General features: G+C 44.6%; 1 protein-coding gene across 2 annotated transcripts in view; it reads left to right on the top strand.

Annotated features, from left to right (window-relative positions):
• grip1 (glutamate receptor interacting protein 1) overlaps positions 1-21,291 on the top strand; it is a 144,173-nt gene that overhangs the window by 104,913 nt on the left and 17,969 nt on the right. For both annotated transcript variants that reach the window (XM_078219825.1, XM_078219824.1), the window contains exons 15-19: positions 6,226-6,295; positions 9,293-9,438; positions 14,517-14,661; positions 16,866-17,005; positions 17,779-17,964. In XM_078219825.1, the coding sequence (XP_078075951.1) occupies positions 6,226-6,295; positions 9,293-9,438; positions 14,517-14,661; positions 16,866-17,005; positions 17,779-17,964 (687 nt within the window). The remainder of the gene's footprint in view (positions 1-6,225; positions 6,296-9,292; positions 9,439-14,516; positions 14,662-16,865; positions 17,006-17,778; positions 17,965-21,291) is intronic.

The following is a 21,291-nucleotide window of genomic DNA, read 5'->3' as shown; positions in this document are numbered from 1 at the left end:
GGGTGTTGTTGTTATGGGGGTTGTACTATGTTGTTGGGATAGGGTGTTTACCTGTCCTGGGTGTTATCATGGCACACTCCAGTGGGGTCCCGCCTCCGGTGGCAGGGTATAAGACCCCTTGCTCCGGCAGGACCCCTTCAGTCTGAACGGGTGAATTTGTGTTAGTAGTTTCATTGTTAATGTATTAAAGCCTTCAGTTCTAAAGCCTTGTTTCCGGGTGCTCATTGAGGTGCATCAATTTAATACATTAACTGAGAATATGGAACAGATCCTAAAACCGGATCGTCTGACACTGGACCCACGTGCGGTCGGTGCAGCTAACACGTTCGAACATTGGTGGAAGTGCTTCGAGGACTACCTGGCAGCCTCGGTAGCTATCACTACAGACACTGATAGACTCCAGGTCCTCCACGCAAGGGTAAGCGACACGATTTACCTAGCCATTCGTGCAGCTTCCACTTACCAGGGTGCCGTCGAGCTCCTAAAGAATAGGTACATTACGCCACCCAACGAGATTCACGCTCGTTATCTCCTCGCTACACGACGTCGGCAGTCGGGCGAGACCATAGAAGACTACGCCAATGAACTCCTGCAGCTTGCCAGGGGTTGTGACTGTAAGGATGTCTCCGCCGAGCAGTACATGCAAGACCTCGCCCGAGACGCGTTCGTAGCAGGGGTAGGGTCCTCGTACATCAGACTTAAATTATTAGAAAAGGGGAAACTCAACTTGACCCAGGCAATGGGGATGGCCGTGAGGTTGGAGGCGGCGTCGAAGAGCTTGGCGCTGTACCCCGAGGACCACATGCAGTCAACGTGGTTGGAGCAAGCTCTGCTCCCTCCTCGCCCCGCGAACCTGCGCTCCCAGATCGATTCGACGACGGCGGCAGCTCCAGGTGGCCAGCGATGCTATTTTTGCGGTGGGGCCAAGCATCCACGGCAACAGTGTCCGGCAAGAACGGCAATCTGCAGCCAGTGCGGTAAAAAAGGCCACTACGGCAAAGTCTGCAGGTCCAAACCTAAAAACGGCAGTGCAGCTTGTAACCCTCCAGAACGGAGACCATCTCTTTCGGCGCTGCAGTACCCACGAGGTCCGACCACGTGCGATCTCAGGACGGCGCCATCGTGGCAGACAGAGGAGGAGGAAGACCACCAGGAGTCGCTGCGCTTGGAGCCCTCGGCCACATGCGATTCATGGGGGCGGCCATCATGGTCCACGACGACTAGGAGCGACCAGCAGGGGTCCTCAGCATCCACATCGGCAGCATGCAGCAGCGACCAGCAGGGGTCCTCAGCATCCACATCGGCAGCATGCAGTGACACCCAGGGGCCAACGGTGGCGTCGATCTCTCTGGATCAGACCAGGCATTACAGACTGGAACATTCCATGATGGAGGTAAAGGTTAGTGGCAGAACTGTGAATTGTCTGTTTGACAGTGGGAGCACCGAAAGTTTCATACACCCTGAAACTGCTAAAAGGTGTGGACTCCGGGTTCTCCCTGCCAAACAGACAATTTCCATGGCATCACAGTCCCGGTCTGTACCGATCCAAGGACGATGTATGGTAACTCTTGAGGTACAGGGCACAGTTTACGAGCAATACAGGCTCCTTGTGCTACCTCACCTTTGCGCGCCAATTCTCCTCGGACTAAACTTTATGGCCCACATGAGGAGTGTGATCCTACAGTACGGTGGGCCACTCCCTTCACTGGCAGTAGGGAACCAGCCGCAGCCTCCAAATTGCCCAAAGCACCCCGCGTGCAATCTATCCACCCTGAAGATCACGACACCATCCCTTTTTAAAAATCTGGTACCTGGCTGCAAGCCCATCGCTACTAAAAGTAGGCGTTACAGCGCTGAGGACCGGATCTTTATTAGATCTGAGGTTCAGCGGCTCCTCAAGGAAGGGATCATACAGGCCAGTGCTAGTCCGTGGAGAGCGCAGGTCGTGGTAGTCAAAAGCGGGAACAAACCTCGGATGGTCATCGACTATAGTCAGACCATTAATAGATACACGCAGCTGGATGCGTATCCTCTCCCGCGCATTTCTGATATGGTCAATCAGATTGCGCAGTACCGAGTGTTTTCTACCATAGACCTTAAGTCCGCCTACCATCAACTCCCCATCCGCCCAGAGGACCGACAATATACGGCTTTTGAGGCGGATGGTCGTCTATACCAATTCCTCAGGGTTCCATTTGGTGTCACCAATGGGGTCTCGGTCTTCCAGCGTGCTATGGACCGAATGGTGGACCAGAACGGGTTGCGGGCTACCTTCCCGTACCTGGATAACGTCACCATCTGCGGCCATGACCAGCAGGACCACGACACGAATCTCCAACACTTTCTACGCACTGCATCTCGCCTGAATCTGACCTATAACAGGGAGAAGTGCGTATTCCGTACGCATAGGTTAGCCATCCTCGGATACGTGGTGGAAAACGGGGTCATTGGCCCTGATCCAGACCGTATGCGCCCACTCACTGAACTTCCCTTGCCCGCTAGCACGAAAGCACTGAGGAGATGCCTCGGGTTCTTTTCGTATTATGCACAGTGGGTCCCCAACTACGCGGACAAAGCTCGTCCGCTCATTAAGTCCACGACCTTCCCACTTACGCCGGAGGCCCAATTGGCCTTCAAGGTTTTGAAAAGCGACATCTCGAAAGCCACGATGCACGCGGTGGATGAATCCATCCCTTTCCAGGTGGAGAGTGATGCATCGGACTTCGCCCTAGCCGCCACACTAAACCAGGCAGGCAGGCCCGTCGCGTTTTTTTCCCGCACCCTTCAAGGCCCAGAGATTCGGCACTCAGCGGTGGAAAAGGAGGCTCAGACCATTGTGGAGGCAGTCAGACACTGGCGCCATTACCTGGCAGGTAAGCGGTTCACCCTGATCACGGATCAACGATCCGTGGCGTTTATGTTCAGTAACACGCAGAGGGGCAAGATCAAGAACGATAAGATCTTGCGGTGGAGAATTGAGCTCTCCACCTATAATTACGATATTATGTATCGTCCAGGGAAGCTCAATGAGCCCTCGGATGCCCTCTCGCGCGGAACATGCGCCATCATGCAGGAGGACCGCTTGAAGGCTCTCCACAATGATCTGTGTCATCCTGGAGTCACCAGACTCTACCACTTCATAAAAGCCCGCAACCTACCCTACTCGGTGGAGGAGGTCAGGTCAGTTACTAGAAGTTGTCGGATTTGCGCAGAATGCAAACCACACTTTTATCGACCAGACCGGGCACATTTGGTCAAGGCCACTCGCCCTTTTGAGAGGCTGAGTGTAGATTTTAAGGGCCCCCTTCCCTCAACGGATCGGAATGTCTATTTTCTTAACATAATAGACGAATTTTCCCGGTTTCCGTTTGTTTTCCCCTGTGCGGACACGTCGACTGCCACCGTCATCAAGGCATTCAGTGAGCTTTTTACCCTGTTCGGGTACCCCTGCTATATTCATAGCGACAGGGGCTCGTCGTTCATGAGCAACGACTTGAGGCAATTCCTGCTCTCATTCGGGATTGCCTCTAGTAGAACCACGAGCTACAACCCTAGGGGTAACGGACAGGTGGAAAGGGAGAATGCTACAGTCTGGAAGGCTGTCCTACTGGCACTGAAATCCAAGGGCCTTCCAGTCTCCCGGTGGCAGGAGGTCCTTCCAACTGCGCTCCCTTCTATCCGCTCCCTCCTGTGTACGGCAACCAATGCTACTCCCCACGAGAGGATGTTCTCATTCCCTCGGAAGTCGTCCTCGGGGACCTCATTGCCAGCCTGGTTGACGTACCCAGGACCCGTCCTTCTGCGGCGCCATGTGAGGGCTCGCAAGTCCGACCCCTTGGTCGAACCGGTCCAACTCCTCCACGCCAACCCTCAGTATGCCTATGTGGCATATCCTGACGGGCGAGAGGACACTGTCTCCATTAGAGACCTGGCGCCCGCAGGGGACGTAGCAACTCCTGTCGCTCCTATTCCCCCAGTCACAGATCCACTACTCCTCATTACTTCCCCAGACGTGGCGCGGTCAGCACCGGGACCAGTGCATAACACTTTTACTCCCATGTACAGCTTGCCTGAGACTCGGAGATCGGTGCCACCATCATCACCACCACCACCACCACCAAACGTTCCAGGATCCCCTACACCATCGCCTCATCAGGGCCGGCCGGCCCGGGAGTCTTTGAGGGGACAGCCAGATGTTGTTTTGAGAGAGCCACCGCAAGCACCTGCTCCGGTTTCGCAACCGGTGTTGAGAAGATCGCAGCGTCGGTGTGGTCCTCCAGACCGTCTGGACTTGTGAATCCTGTTATTTTTTTTGTCATTGTCTGTTTTCATCCACCCCGCCACCTTTGGTTCCTAAAGGAGGGGTGAATGTGGTGAACCATCGTTGGTTCACCACTGGGGTTGTTATTGTATTACTGTTGGGCTAGGGTGTTGTTGTTATGGGGGTTGTACTATGTTGTTGGGATAGGGTGTTTACCTGTCCTGGGTGTTATCATGGCACACTCCAGTGGGGTCCCGCCTCCGGTGGCAGGGTATAAGACCCCCTGCTCCGGCAGGACCCCTTCAGTCTGAACGGGTGAATTTGTGTTAGTAGTTTCATTGTTAATGTATTAAAGCCTTCAGTTCTAAAGCCTTGTTTCCGGGTGCTCATTGAGGTGCATCACCCATAGCGTCAGCGCAGCCAAACCCTATGCTTCCTTGCCTACCTTGTGTGTATGTGTATTTTTTCAAGAATATCACTGGAAGCTGTCTAATCTCCTTCCACTTCTCCTCCGCCCAAGTATCCAAGGGATGCCCTGGCTGAAATTACCTAATAAAACACAGATTGGGATCAGACTTGGGATCAGTGCAAAGATGTGCGGGTTAGGTTGATTGGCCATGCTAAATTGACATTAGTGTCGGGGGATTAGCAGGGTAAATATGTAGGGTTACGGGAATAGGGCCTGGGTGGGATTGTGTGGTCAGTGCAGACTTGATGGGCCGAATGGCCTCCTTCTGCTTCATAAGGATTCTATGATTCTATCTCTATGGCTCACATCAATACTATCCGGAGCCGCAAACAACTGACCAGCAATGAGTTAATAAAGCGACAACGGTGTTGGGAGCTACTTCACTATGGTGGAAAATTATCAACAATGCAGCAGTTTATGATTTTCCATTCTAGTTCTTAAACCATTACCATAACATTGTTTGTATCTCTGTGTAATGATTTCCATTGGTGAAAATAAAATTAAATGGTTTATATCAAGGTTAATTTTGAGAATACTTAAAGATTTCAGTCCTCTTCTGGGCAAGACTTTGGCAAATTATCAAAAATACTTTGAGACAGTTTGACATTCCTTTCAGTACCCCCCCCCCTCAATCCTGTCTCTGTCACTCTCTGTGAAAGCACAGCACACTCTCGTGTTGGAGTTACAAATATGCATCTATCTCTGAATCACTTTTTTTGATTTGATTTATTATTTTGATTTGATTTATTATTGTCACATGTATTAACATACAGTGAAAAGTATTGTTTCTTGCGTGCTATACAGACAAAGCATACCGTTCATAGAGAAGGAAACGAGAGAGTGCAGAATGTAGTGTTACAGTCATAGCTAGGGTGTAGAGAAAGATCAACTTAATGCAAGGTAAGTCCATTCAAAAGTCTGACAGCAGCAGGGAAGAAGCTGTTCTTGAGTCAGTTGGAACGTGACCTAAGACTTTTGTATCTTTTTCCCGACGGCAGAAGGTGGAAGAGGGAATGTCCGGGGTGTGTGGGGTCCTTAATTATGCCGGCTGCTTTGCCGAGGCTGCAGGAAGTGTAGACAGAGTCAATGGATGGGAGGCTGGTTTGCGTGATGGATTGGGCTACCTTCACGACCTTTTGTAGATCCTTGCGGTCTTGGGCAGATCAGAAGCCATGCCAAGCTGTGATACAACCAGAAAGAATGCTTTCTATGGTGCATCTTAAAAGTTGGTGAGAATCGTAGTGGATATACCAAATTTCCTTAGTCTTCTGAGAAAGTAGAGGCGTTGGTGGGCTTTCTTAACTATAGTGTCGGCATGGGGGGACCAGGACAGGTTGTTGGTGATCTGGACACCTAAAAACATGAAGCTCTTGACACTTTCTACTTCGTCCCCTTTTAAAAGTAAACAGTGGCCAACGAAGTGCAGAAGAAAATGGATTTGTTTTCCTTTTTGAGAACTGTTTTATAATATGAAAACTAATTTCTCTCACCACAGCACCTGCCAGCAGAAAACCAGGAGACCCACTCATTATTTCCGATATTAAAAAAGGAAGTGTCGCACACAGGTGAGGTATTTTGTTTTGCAAGTTTTAAAAACTGGTCATCGTATACATCCAGCTGCATATTTGTAAAAGACCCATGTGCAGTTCACTGCAAAATAAGACATACATATGTACGGCACATGTTAAGTCCCAGGGGATTTTCACAGTAACTTCATTGCAGTGTTAATTTAAGCCTGCCTGTGACACTAATAAATAAACTTTAACTTAAACAGTTTTTACCAAAGCTCGAATGTGGAGCAGTCGCTTGTAATTTAATCAAACGTAGGAACAACAAATCCCATTACAACTAAAGGGGTTTTAGAATCATAGAATCATACAGTGCAGAAGGAGGCCATTTGGCCCATCGAGTCTACACCGACCACAATCCCACTCAGACCCTATCCCCATAACCCCATGCATTTACCCAAGCTAATCCCCCTGACACTAAGCGGCAATTTAGCGTGGCCAATCCACCTAAGCCGCTCATCTTCAGACTGTGGGAGGAACCCGGAGCACCCGGAGGAAACCCACGCAGACAAGGAGAGAATGTGCAAACTCCACACAGTCAGTGACCCAAGCCAGGAATCGAACCTGGGTCCCTGGCGCTGTGAGGCGGTAGTGCTAACCACTGTGCCACCACACCACCCATTTAGTTTCCTCACAGTGTGTTAATATCTTAAAGTTACCTTGGTTTCAATAATATAATATATTACGAGCTCTTTATCATCTGTCAGTTCTTATAACAAGCCTCCTGTCCTCTGTCCCTTGCATATCCAACAAGTCGCAATGACTTGTCTTTCCATTTTGTCATTTGACCTCAGCGATATATCATTCTAGACTCTTCAAATAAAAAATCAACCTTCATAATGGGCACTAACTCCCCTTTCAGGATCAGTGGTGACTTAGTTTAATTCCATATTTATGATATAGGATTCAGGTGTTTTACTGGCAATTTGTAAGTAATATCCTGCCGTCTCATCCATGAAAAACACAAATCAACTAATTTTATTCCTTTACATTACATGTAATATTGATCCTTTACTAATGTCACTATTCAACAATGTCTTCCCATCATCCTCTCACTCCAACTCCCCTCAACCTCAGTATTGATGCCCCCATCATAATCACCCTGGGCGGGGGGGTTCACCAACAACCTGACAATTAACTGTATCATCCAGCTAAACAGTATGTTTACAAAAACAGGTCCGAAGCCATGTATTGTCCAGTGAATAAGTCACCTCCTAATCCTACAAAACCTCTCCTCCATCTGCAAGACAGGAGTGTGTGCTGGAATGCTCTCCACTTCCTGGATGAGTGCAGCTGCAGCAACATTCGAGCTCAGTACCTTCCAGCAAAAAGAATTAGCTTGATTGGCATCCCATCCAAAACCTTAAACATTCACTCCCTCCACCACAGCGGCAGCAGTGTGTGTTATCTACAGGAATGCACTGTAGCAACTCGCCACAGCGGTAGCTTTAACACTGAGATGAGGAGGAGCTACTTCTCGCAAACGGTGGTGAATTTGTGGAACTCGCTGCTCCATAGCACAGTGGTGTCTGAATCGTTGAATGGTTTCAAGAAGGAAATAGACATACTTCTAATATAAAAAAAAGGATAAGGGGAACAGGTGGGGAGGTGGATTTGAGGCCAGGAAGAGATCAGCCATGATCTGATTGAATGGCGGAGCACGCTAGAAGGGCTAAATTTGCCTACTTCTGCTCTTAATTCCTATGTTCCTACATTAGCATGTTTGAAATCAGTGGGGGGCCCTACAATAGATGCAAACCCACATGTCATTGGTCCATGTTCCAATATTTGGCCCTCAGTGCCTCAAATTAACGTGCAATTTTTAAAAAGATAATTTCTGTCATCTTCTGCTAATCCTCTTGTTCATCGATTTTTGATCAGATATAGTACTATAAACCATAGCAGTCTTGAAGCTGCCCTTTTCTGTGAGAGATTTGACAGCAAGTATCATCAGATGATTTGACAATCCTGATCCCATCTGATGTCGTAAGAAGTCTCACAACACCAGGTTAAAGTCCAACAGGTTTATTTGGTAGCAAAAGCCACTAGCTTTCGGAGCGCTGCCCCTTCGTCAGGTGAGTGGGAGTTCTGTTCACAAACAGGGCATATAAAGACACTAAACTCAATTTACAAAATAATGGTTGGAATGCGAGTCTTAAAGGTACAGACAATGTGAGTGGAGAGAGGGTTAAGCACAGGTTAAAGAGATGTGTATTGTCTCCAGCCAGGACAGTTAGTGGGATTTTGCAAGTCCAGGCAAGTCGTGGGGGTTACAGATAGTGTGACATGAACCCAAGATCCCGGTTGAGGCCGTCCTCATATGCGGAACTTGGCTATCAGTCTCTGCTCAGCGACTCTGCGCTGTCGTGTGTCGTGAAGGCCGCCTTGGAGAACGCTTGGAGAATCCATCTGATGTCCACATGGGCATTTTTAAGCAGAAGTCACTGAATAGCAAAAGGACCTGGATTCTTAGTTGATGTTTCACCTCTCTACTTACAGGACTTTGCACACTGCCCCTGCACAGATCAGCTAGCTTAGTATAGACTGGGAGTGGACAGTGAGTCTCTCTAACCTGTATGTCTTGGTGGTACACTCGGCAGTGCATTTATCCGTTAGGTTATTAAACCTGTTCTCAAATCCAGCTCATCATAGGAACGTAGGAATTAGAAGTAGAAGTCGGCAAATTCAGCCCTTCGAGCCTGCTCCACCATTCAATCAGATCAAGGCTGATCTCTCCCTGGTCTCAAATCCAGGTCATCAAAAGACTTTCTAGTCTTAGTTGTCGATACATATCTCCATATAAACTAGAATTACTTGACAATCTCCAAAAATTACAGAGCTGTTTGGCTAACCCTCCATCAACTGGAGCTGCAAGGAACTAAAGAATGTGCAATAGATGTAGAAACCACAAATTTCCGCTTTTAATGGGAAATTAGATTAAGAGCTCGAGTGATGGTTAAAAGGTTCTCTTATAAACTTTGTGTCTTCAAACAGAACTGGAACATTGGAGTTGGGAGATAAGCTACTTGCCATAGACAGCATCCGTTTGGATAACTGCTCCATGGAAGATGCAGTTCAGATCCTTCACCAGTGCGAGGAACTTGTGAAACTAAAGATACGCAAAGATGAAGACAACTCAGGTAGAAAAAACAAGCAGCGATCTTTTATTTGGCATCCATTGCAATGGGAGGATCATTCCTTAGATTGGGTTAAAAAGATTGGGGTCCTCCCGTTTGTCCACTGCTAAAGTTCATCAGGAGAGCTGCAAGAAATGTGGAAAATCAGTATGAACGCTATTTTCATTAAATTTCGGGGCTTTGGCTAAAGTTGCAACAAAGAGGATGAACATTCATCCCTATCAATTCCGCTGGACATGCATGTTTTGTTTTATCTATGCATGAGAGGTAGGTATCGCTGGCTCGGCCAGCATTTATTGCCCATCCATAATTCCATCGAGAAGGTGGTGGTAAGCTGCCTTCTTGAAGTGCCATAGTCCATGTGGTGTAGGGACACCCACAGTGCTGTTAGGGATGAAGTTAGAGGACTTTGACCCAGCAACAGTGAAGGAATGATGATATATTCCCAAGTCGGGATGGTGAGTGACTTGGAGAGGAACCTCCATGTGGTGGTGTTCCCTATGTATCTGCTGCTAGATGATAGCGGTCGTGGGTTTGTAAGGTGCTGTCCTTGGAGCCTTAGTGAGTTCCTGCAGTGCATCTTGTATTTTCTTCCATGATTTTAAATGTTAATAATATGCTGCTGATCTTGTATCTACATAAGTGATTCTCACATGAATATTGAATGAAAATCTAAGTTTCAGATTTTAGTAATGATTAATTTATGGAGGGGGTTAGATTGAAATATTAGTATGTGACTTCAAGCAGTTGTAAATGATGAGGGTTCAAAAGCTGTGGATGAATTAATGCAAAAGGCAGAAGCCGAGTATTTTAATTACAAAGGATGCTGATTAGTCACTAAAGCCATTTTCATGTTGAATTTGCTGACAGTTTGTTTTTCTTCTGTTCTCTTAACTTTTGAATGAACCTACCTCGCATTAAGTTGATCTTTCTCTACGCCCTAGCTATGACTATAACAGTACATTCTGCACTCTCCTTCTCTATGAACTGCATGTTTTGTCTGTATAGCGTGCAAGAAACAATACTTTTCACTGTATACCAATACATGCGACAATAATAAACCAAATCAAATCTTTAATTGCGACGACCATTACAAGTGCGAGGTTTATAAGATTAGTGTGTTTTAGAGCTAAAGCTTTTGGTTTTAGGATTATTATAGCAACTGCGCCATTTACTTTTCCATTGTTTCCATAGTGCTTCCGCTGATGCCACTGTGGGCAAACAGGAAAAATCATGCCCTAAATGTTTCAAAGATTTCAAACTGCAACCAATTATAGGACAGGAACTTGAACACAAACAACTGAAATCAGAAGCCCCTCTTTAATGCAAAGAAGAACAAAAAAAAGTACAGCACAGGCCCTTCGGTCCTCTAAGCCCATGCCAATCATGATGCCCTAACTGATCTAAAAAAAACCTTCTGCCCTTACTCAGTCCGTATCCCTCTATTCCCTCCCTATTCATGTTCCCATTCAGATGCCTCTTAAATGTTGCTAAGGTGCCTGCTTCCACCACCTCCTCTGGTAGCGCATTCCAGGCACCCACCAATCTCTGCATGAAAAACTTCCCCTGCACATCTTCCTTAAACTTTCTCCCTCTCACCTTGTAGCTCTAACAACAATAATCGTTTGTTTTTAATTTTTAAATTGATTTAATCATTCACCAAGGCTTCAGGGTTAAATTTGTTTTATGATTAATATATCTATCTCTAGACACTCCAATGCGTGTGTCAGGAATGATATGGGCTGAAGCTTGCAGCCTCTTATAGTTAATTGATCCAATGCTTTGGGACAACATGTGAAATGGAAGCCAGATCTTTCTTCGAAAGTAACAATGCTAGATTTAATGAACATTAGCGTAATGCATTTAGATGACGGGGGTACAATTAAAGGTTGAAGATGAATTTACCGTATCAGCTCCCTTGTAGGCTATATTGCGTGGCAAGGGAAAGTTTTGCTATATAAGGTAATCCTTTGTTTTTCATTTAGAAGCTAGATTTGGCTTCGACTTTGCTTCTTTACTCAAACATTTCTCAGGATGGAGACTTGTACCTGTGAAGGCTGAGGAACAGTTTAAAAAACAGGACCAGTGCAACCACTGGGCGATGAGGCAGTTACCCAGAGTGGCAAAGTTTATGGGCAGTAAAAAACTGAATTGAAACTACATAGAGCTTAAGAATGATATGAGTAACTTTCCTCGGGTGCCCACAGATGAACCTGACACTCTGGAAGTTTCTAAAGCAGCTCTTTCCCAACCCTGATCACCCCATGCATACTCTTTAAACTTCCAATGACATCCTCTCCTTCCCCTCCATCCATGTTCATCCACTAATCAAAATCTCCCTTATTCTTTTGGACTTGCTGATCCAAACAAAACCTCTCTTTCCCTTCCAGTCATGTTCGTCCACCAATCAAAATCTCCCTTATTATTTTGGGCTTGCTGATCCAATCAAAACCTTCCCTTCCTGCCATGCTTGCTCATCCACCAATCAAAATCTCCCCACCCACTTTGTGGTCACTGATCCACCAATGACCATTTTGCCTTTCCCCACTCTGTACCCATCACAGATGCTCACTGATCCTCCACCAGTCACAGCCTCTGCTTTTCCTCTGTGTGTTCATCGGCCATCTAATCATGTCAGGCTCACGCAGCATTTTATGGCGGCGTGATGGCACAGTGGTTAGCACTGCTGCCCAACAGCGCCAGGGACCTGGGTTTAATTCCCGGCTTGGGTCACTGTCTATACGGAGTCTGCACATTCTCCCCTTGTCTGCGTGGGTTTCCTCCGGGTGGTCCAGTTCCCTTCTACAGTCTGAACTACGTGCTGGTTAGGTGCATTCGCCATGCTAAATTCCCCCTCCGGAGTGTGGCGACTAGGGGATTTTCACAGTAACTTCATTGCAGTGTTAATGTAAGCCTACACGTGACACTAATAAATAAACTTAAACTTAAAATAACTTAATCGTAGCTTTCCCTTCCCCGCCCCTTACCACACTTGCTCACTGATCCTCCAATCACAATTTCCCCCTCTTTTTCTGCTCTCTGCCACTTCTCTTACTGGTTAACTACGAATTCTGTGTTTTCAACCAATCAGAAAGTTCCTTGGTAGTGATGTGGGAGCCTTGGGGCAGGTAAGGGAGTAAATGGGAACCTCGTGAGTGACCCCTGAGGGAATACGGTGCTGCAGGACATTGGGAATCTGAGACCGGAGTGAGGGCAGGCTGTGCATAACAACTACCCACGAGTTTGACAATATTTAGCAGTGTTGTGAGAGTGGGACTGACCGAGAACCAGTGTCAGTGCCATTTTGCTGTATTTAATTTTTTAAAGTTAATTGTGGAGGGCAGGGGGCTGAAGGTTCACCTCACGCACCTAATACTGCCCCTGGTTTAAACAGTTTTCGAATCTTAAAAAGAATCAAAAATATGGAAAAAATAACAAATGTGAAATTAAATTAAATAAATCAAACATAGACTGAAATGGGCGGAAAAGTGGTTCTCCAAATGTTGAGGAGATTGGAATGGTCATCTTCCTCTGAAACTTCGAACTGATCAAATGAGCATCTTCAGAAATGATGGGAATCGTGTGGGAATTTTGCTTAACTCAGGCAAATTGTTCACTGTGGTGAACATTGGGAATACCTGGGAATGTAAATTAAAAGAAAGAAAATTAGCATAGAATTCCGACAGTACAGAAGGAGGCCGTCGGCCCATCGAGCTTACACCAGCTACAATTCCACCCAGGCACTTTTCCCGTAACTCCACATATCTACCCTGCTAATTAATTGCCCTGACATTAAGGGGCAATTTTAGCATGATCAATCCACCTAACCTGCGCATCTTTGGAATGTGGGAGGAAGCGAGAGGAAACCCACGCAGACACGGGGAGAATGTGCAAACTCCACACAGACAGTCACCCGAGGCTGGAATTGAACCCGGGTCCCTGGTGCTGTACGGCAGGAGTGCTAACCACTGTGCCACGTGCTGCCCACAACAGTAAGCAAAGAAGTGGATCAGACCCCTACCACCCAGAGGGTAAACCAGAAAGGCCTTCAAGGTGGATAATCTCTTCAGTTAGATCTTTTTCTGGAGAGTGAGACGAATGGGCACATGTGGTGAAAAGCATAAGAAGATAGACTTGTTGTGCCTCAATTTATTTATTATGAGAGACTTTATAAAATCTAAATTCATTTCACTTTGAAGAAATTTTAGTACGATCTTGCTAAATATGTCGCTTTGCCACACATAATTAAACAAAATTACTCAAGTCACCTGAGGAAGTTCCCTGCATTAACTAAGTTGTTCAAAAACAATAGCTAGAACATAATTGTAAATCTCATTTAGCAGAACGTAATCTAGAGGATTTGCTGTGTTGTTTCTTTTGACATTTGAATTCTGCAAAAGAGCACCACAGCAGATCCCTTCTGAATCATATTCATCGAGTAGACACACAAATACACTTTGACGCTTATTCATTCATCAAAGTGTCTTTGAAAAAGAAACCTATAATTTGTTGTCAATGCTGCATAATTAAGTGTCACACTCATTTTAGAGGTATGTTATTCAATAATGTAAAAATAATTGAAGAATATGATTAATCCTTTAGTGTGGGCCAGGAATATATATTATAATGAGCTAAGGCGATGTTCGCGCATTTTACCATTATAAATGCTACCGGATGGGGTTTTTAGTATATTGGCAGTCTGGTGTCTGGATATTTTTCATTCACTCACTTCATAAACCAATTTTATTTTGATGGATTTAAGAAGGATGGAGAGATATTGAACACATTTCCATGTCTAAATCTCAGAGGAAGCAAACCATTGTTTGGTTCCTGGTTGGGCTTTATGTAAGATGACATTAGCTACATTGAGAAAGACGAGTGTCGGTGCTAGGCCTTTTTTTATTAGTGATGCAAAAGAGTTTCCAGATTAAGTGAAGGAATTTAGCCCATGCCAGTTGGATTAATAGTGTTAATGTTCTCGTATTCCTGGTTTGGTTTGCAACCTGGTAAATTCCTTCCTTTCAACAGTTGAGTTGCTACCTTTGTGCAAAAGCTATGACACCTTCTTATTTAAATTCTAGATGAACAAGAAAGCTCTGGCGCAATCATTTACACTGTGGAATTAAAACGTTACGGCGGTCCGTTAGGAATCACCATATCCGGCACTGAAGAGCCCTTTGATCCAATCGTCATCTCAAGCCTAACGAAAGGAGGTTTGGCTGAAAGGTAAGGTGCAAAATCAAGACTGAGGATAAGGAGTAAACCTTTTAGGACTGAGGTGAGGAGAAGTTTCTTCACCCAGAGTGTGGTGAATCTGTGGAATTCACTATCACAGAAAGTATTTGAGGCCAAAACGTTGTGTGATTTCAAGAAGAAATTAGATATTAGCTCTTGGGGCTAAAGGGATCAGTGGATCTGTGTGTGTATGGATGTGTGTGGTGCGGGGGGGTCAGGATATTATATTTGGTGATCAGCCATGACCAAAATGATTGATGGAGCAGGCTTGAAGGGCCGAATGGCCTACTCCTGCTTCTATTTTCTATGGGTTCTTGTCCCAAATAATGCACGATTCCCCCAATCCATTTCCTCAGCCAGGTCTGAGGAGCCTTGGTTCAAAGTTGGCCACTTGCCAAGAGGTAGAGGAGAACGTGAGGGAATGTCAGCTCTGGCTACTCTTAAGCAGCTAATTACTGATTGACTTTGGAAGGAGTCGTAAAGCAAGTCTGAGCTGAACAGTAGCATGTGAAGTTACATAGCTAGAGCTCTATAACTTAGCAACTTATCTGTTTAAAGACCTCCATTAATTTGGGAGTAGCTTGCAACCCTGTATAACCCATGACTCATTTGGAAATTTAAAATCTATATATACGCTTGGCTTCTACCCGTATGTGCAGCATGACTCACCAGATACGTAGTGTACAAATATGTGAATGCTGTGTCCCCCAACGTAACACCTTGATATTGCAGCAAATACAATTTTTTAAATATAGTTTGACAGGTTGGAGAAACTAGCTTAATTAATAATAGATGAGCGATTTGTTAGATTTTTGCACGGTCTGAAAATAACTCAAATTAAAATATTCCGAGGAAGTGATGAGCGTTCCTAATGTGCTGAGAAAATTATTTACAGGCTTGGTTTTATTAAAAGCAAAATACTGCGGATGCTGGAATCTGAAACAAAAAGAGAAAATGCTGGAAAATCTCAGCCAGTCTGACAGCATCTGTGGGGAGAGAGTAGAGCCAACGTTTCAAGTCTGGATGACCCTTCTTCAGAACTGCGTCAGTTCTGACAAAGGGTCATCTAGACTCGAAACATTGGCTCTATTCTCTCCCCACAGATGCTATCAGACCTTCTGAGATTTTCCAGCATTTTCTGATTTTATTAAGTTGATCTTTCTCTATACCCTTGCTATGATTGTAACACTATATTCTGCACCCTCTCCTTTCCTTTCCCCCTATGCACTCTATGAACGGTATGCTTTGATTTGATTTTGGTTTGATTTATTATTGTCACATGTATTAACATACAGTGAAAAGTATTGTTTCTTGCGCGCTATACAGACAAAGCATACCATTCATAGAGAAGGAAATGAGAGTGTGCAGAATGTAGTGTTACAGTTGTAGCTAGGGTGTAGAGAAAGATCAGCTTAATGCGAGGTAAGTCCATTCAAAAGTCCGACAGCAGCAGGGAAGAAGCTGTCCTTGAGTCGGTTGGTACGTGACCTCAGACTTTTGTATCTTTTTCCCGAAGGAAGAAGGTGGAAGAGAGAATGTCCGGGGTGCGTGGGGTCCTTTATTATGCTGGCTGCTTTGCCAAGGCAGCGGGAAGTGTAGACAGGGTCAATGGATGGGGGGCTGGTTTGCGTGATGGATTGGGCTACATTCATGATCTTTTGTGGTTCCTTGTGGTCTTGGGCAGAGCAGGAGCTATACCAAGCTGCGATACAGCCAGAAAGAATGCTTTCTATGGTGCTTCTGTAAAAGCCTGTATGGCGCGCAAGAAACAATACTTTTCACTGTATACCAATACGTGTGACAATAATTAATCGAATCAAAATCAAAAGAGGATGCTGGAAAAACTCAGAAGGTCTGCCAGCATCTATCAGGAGAGAAACAGAGTTTATTAAAGACCCATGGGATTCCCTCACCCTTCCAAGAAACCCCTCATTTGAAATAATGATTTACATTTATTATCAGGAATGTGATTCATGTGGAAGTTATTTCTTGTCACCAAATTTGATTGCCATTCTGGCATTGTTAATTTTATGCGCAATAAAGCTGTGATAAATCAGACTCAAATGCATAAAGCTAAAACAGTGCATGCACATAAAATTATACAAAGCTCAAAACATTGTTCGTGCCATCTGTTCCAGCAGCACTGTACTTTTTTAAAAAAACTTAAACCTTAAGCCTTTTGTCTTGTGTTGCAGGACTGGGGCCATCCATATTGGAGACAGAATCTTGGCTATAAACAGCAGCAGCCTAAAGGGTAAACCGTTAAGTGAGGCCATTCATCTCTTGCAGATGGCAGGAGAAACGGTCACACTAAAGATTAAAAAACAACTCGATAGTAAGCATTTAATTTGCTGCATTCAACTTTGCTTCTTGAATTATTTGATGCTGAAACAACTATTTTAGTTTCAGGAATATGGAAATATATTACTTTAGTCAATGACTAATGTTACATGAATATATGTAATGCTACCAAGTTAACTGATTTATGTCAATTATTATGGGTGGCATAGTGGCTAGCACTACTGCTTCACAGCACCACGTACCTGGGTTCGATTCCAACCTGACTGCGTGGAGTTTGCACATTCCCCCCGTGTCTGCATGGGTTTCCTCCGGGTGCTCCGGTTTCCTCCCACAGTCCAAAGATGCACAAGTTAGGTGGATTGGCCATGATAAATTGCCCCTTAGTGTCCAAAGATGTGTAGGTTAAGGGGATTAGTGGGGTAAATGCATGGGGGTATGGGGATATGCATGGACCAGGGTAACATGCCCTGTCAGACAGTCGGTGCAAACTCAATGGGCCAAATGGCCTCCTTCTGTACTATAGGGATTCTATAATTAGTCTTTTCTGCAGACCTGGGGCCTGTCTTGTATGAAACTCCCAGATAGTCACAAACGAGGGGAGAGTTTGGTGTTTAACTGTAATTCCAAGTAAAGGGGGGAGGCTTCATTTCATATGTGGCTGGATTTAAACCTAAATCCTTGAGATTATAAAACACAACATCAGATATAATTGTTTTGACAAGGTACTGAATTCAGTGTTGATTTTTTAAAAATATAATCTTTGATTTTCCTCTAAAATGTTTGGTGGTCATTGTTTTTTTTTTACAGTGTCCAGTCCTAAAAAGTCATCTGTCTCTGGCCAGCTGAGTGAATTGAGTGACGCGGAAGATGACATTCCCACTGTGCAAAAGCCAGTCAAGTTTTGTGAGATGTTCTCTGCGACCATTCCCAGTGTGGATAGCGCAGTGGAATCCTGGGATGGATCAGGCATTGACACAGGTTATGGAAGTCAAGGTAACAGATGAATTGAAACTATATTTTTATTTGTTCATTGGGTGTTGACATCCCTGGCAAGGCCAGCATTAATTGCCCATCCTTAAGTGTCTTTGACACACTAAATTGAGAGATCTTGGCCAGATGTACTGATAGAGTTGCAAATCTGATACAGCAGTTTCATGATGACAGAATCATCCTTTCCATGTTTTGCCTTGCTCAGGAGATGACCTATCTGCTGGTTAGTGGGAGAATTGAGAGTCACAATGCTTAATTACAAATAACTTATAGGGAGAAGCTCAATTTACCAGCCGATCTTTTTATGCACCTCATTTTGGTATGTTCATTTTGAGACTGACAGTGAGAGCATTCAGCAGGATTTTAGTGTCAGGAGAGATGGGATAACGGTAAGGGTAAAGTAGATGGTCTTGTCACTGAATAAGATATTAGGTCAGAAAAATGCTGAGATTGCAGACTGCTTAGTTCACCTTGTGTGAGCAGGTGGGATGGAAGGAACCAGGACAAGGATATGAAACTTCTGGCTGGAAATGAATAGGGTGGTTTTAGTTATGCTAGTATTGAATTGGTTATCATCCATGATTTGATAATACGAACTAGGAGCAGGAGTAGGCCATCGGGCCTCTCGAATCTGCTCCACCATTGAATAAGATCATGGCTGATCTTTTCGTGGATTCAGCTCCACTTACCCACCCGCTCACCGTAACCCTTAATTCCTTTACTGTTCAAAAATCTATCTATCTTTGCCTTAAAAACATTCAATGAGGTAGCCTCAACTGCTTTGCTGGGCAGGGCATTCCACAGACTGATGTTGGACAATCTGAAAGCACAGTGATGGCCATGGAAGCAAGAGTGATGGCAGAATGATGGCGCTGGCTATTGTCAGCATATATGTAAAAGCGGATTTAATGTTTATTTACCGTATTGCTTTGGGTCAAAATGTAAATGGGACGACGGCAAAGGATCAAAATGCGATTGAGGTGCACAAGCAGGCGATCGTATATCTTGACCATCAAATATCTCTCACTTCTATTCAGAAAAAATGCTCCCCTTTTTTAATTTGTTTCCCTCATGGATAGATTTATAGAATATAGCATCCTACAGTGCAGGTGGAGGCCATTCGGCCCATCGAGTCTGCACTGAACAATAATCCCACTCAGGCCCTTTCCCCATACATTTACCCTAGATAGTCTCCCTGACACTAAGGGGCAATTTAGCATGGCCCAATCCACCTAACCCGCACATCTTTGGACTGAGAGGAAACCGGAGCACCCAGAGGAAACCCACGCAGACGCGGGGAGAAAGTGCAGACTCCACACAGACAGTGACCCAAGCCGAGAATCGAACTCGGGTCCCTGGCAAAGTGAGGCAGCAGTGCTAACCACTGCGCCACCGTGTGGCATTATTGAACACAAGTTTTAGTTGTATCCTAACTTGTATCCAGTGCATGGACACCACAAAAATCAGGCTACGTACCGATGCAAAATAATAGAAAATAAAGACCATCATCAGCACAAAGTTTGAAACTTGCTCAGATTTAGGGCTGCCCTATTATTGACTCAGATTCTGATCAGTAACCTATTTAAAACAGTGGCTTTAAAATGGGTTAATATATTGTCCTTCCAACTCCGAAAGTAAATTTAAAATAAGTCCATCCATTTGGAATGAAGCTATTTTCTCTATGACGCATTTGGGTGGCCTCAGTACAAATTGTGCATAATTTGCAGATGTTTGGATGCATACGCTGGGAAATGGGACTGGGAGAAAATCACAGTCAGAAATGCTCTTTTGAGGATAGAGTTGAAACAATTTTTTGAGGCAAGATGTCAAGGGGGTTTGTCTTTAACTTTGGTTCTTCCTATAACAGACATGTGGGTGTTTAAGTAAAAAGTGAAGTGTTCCATTTCACAGCAGAAATGTCCCTCAAGTTGTACAATGACATCAAATAATCTCTCACTTGAGATTGAAGTCTTGTTGAGGGCGGTGTGCTATCTTTGCTGCTTTGCTTAACTTTTCTGTTTAAGGCCCAAATGAACAGTGAAAGGATTGGTATGTCGAGCGTAAAGGACTGGAAGTTGAAGATAGTTGCGTTTGTACCTTTTACCGCTACAATGAAGTTTGAATAATGAATTTTCACAATTTGTGTTTTCTCAAATTAACACTTCTTGAAAGTTTATTTTTGCACTTGCTTTTACATTTTCCTTTCATATTTTCCCCTGCTTTTCCTTTTTGTACTCCTTCCTTTTACTTGTTGAGGGATGGCATTTATGCCTCACAAAACTCTATCCAACCATAGCAACATTGACCATTCAAAAGGTCAACTGTCCCAATTATAGCTTCCCTGCTCACAAGACATCCCATTCACTGTCTAATAATGCTTTTCATGTCTTTTCAGCCAATTTATAACAGCCTTTGTTTGTAACTTTTGGTCTTTGTGGTTTTTTTAAAAGGCTTCATTTTATTGTCCTTCTTGCTAGTACGATGGTGCAATTTATTGTTGAACCTCAGTGCCATTTTCTGTTCTCTTGCCTACCCACAAAACAATTATGGTGTAACTTCCAGTTTTATGCATTTTTTATATCTTCTAAATACTGGAATACTCATTCAATTCACAAAGTTTCACCATAACGTCAACATTGTAGTCTGATTTGTTGGAACATTTATTTATTTATTATTTTTATTCGTGTCACAAGTAGGCTTACATTAACACTGCAATTAAGTTACTGTGAAAATCCCCTAGTCACCACACTCTGGCACCTTTTCCAGTATACTGAGGGAGAATTTAGCATGGCCAATGCACCTAACCTGCACATCGTTTGGACTGTGGGAGAAAACCGGAGCACCCGGAGGAAACCCATGCAGACACGGGGAGAACATGCAGACTCCGCATGGACAGTGACCCAAGCGGGAATCGAACCCGGGTCCCTGGCACTGTGAGGCAGCAGTGCTAACCACTGTGCCACCATGCCCCCCCATTTTTTAGTATATATTAGAGTAGGTTGTACAATATCATAGACAGGATATATATATATAAATAAAATAATGAAAATATGCATATCTACTTGTATATTTATTTTTTAAATGTAGAGCCAATGTAAACTACAATAGAATAGTACTATTGCAGCCTGATCAGATTGTGCAATCTTCAGACCAATTCTAAATTATGTCTTTAATCACTTGTGGGGCATGGGCATCGCTGGCTAGCCAGCTTATATTGCCTGGTTGCCCAGTTGCCCGAGAACAGTTGAGTATCAACCACATTGCTGTGGATCTGGAGTCACATGTAGGCCAGAATGGGTAAGGACGGAAGATTTCCTTCCCTAAAGGACA

The sequence above is a fragment of the Mustelus asterias genome, chromosome 9, assembly GCF_964213995.1.
Source record: "Mustelus asterias chromosome 9, sMusAst1.hap1.1, whole genome shotgun sequence".
Classification (NCBI taxonomy): Eukaryota; Metazoa; Chordata; class Chondrichthyes; order Carcharhiniformes; family Triakidae; genus Mustelus; species Mustelus asterias.
The sequence above is the reverse complement of the archived record's forward strand: the minus strand, read 5'-3'. Positions and strand labels throughout refer to the sequence as shown.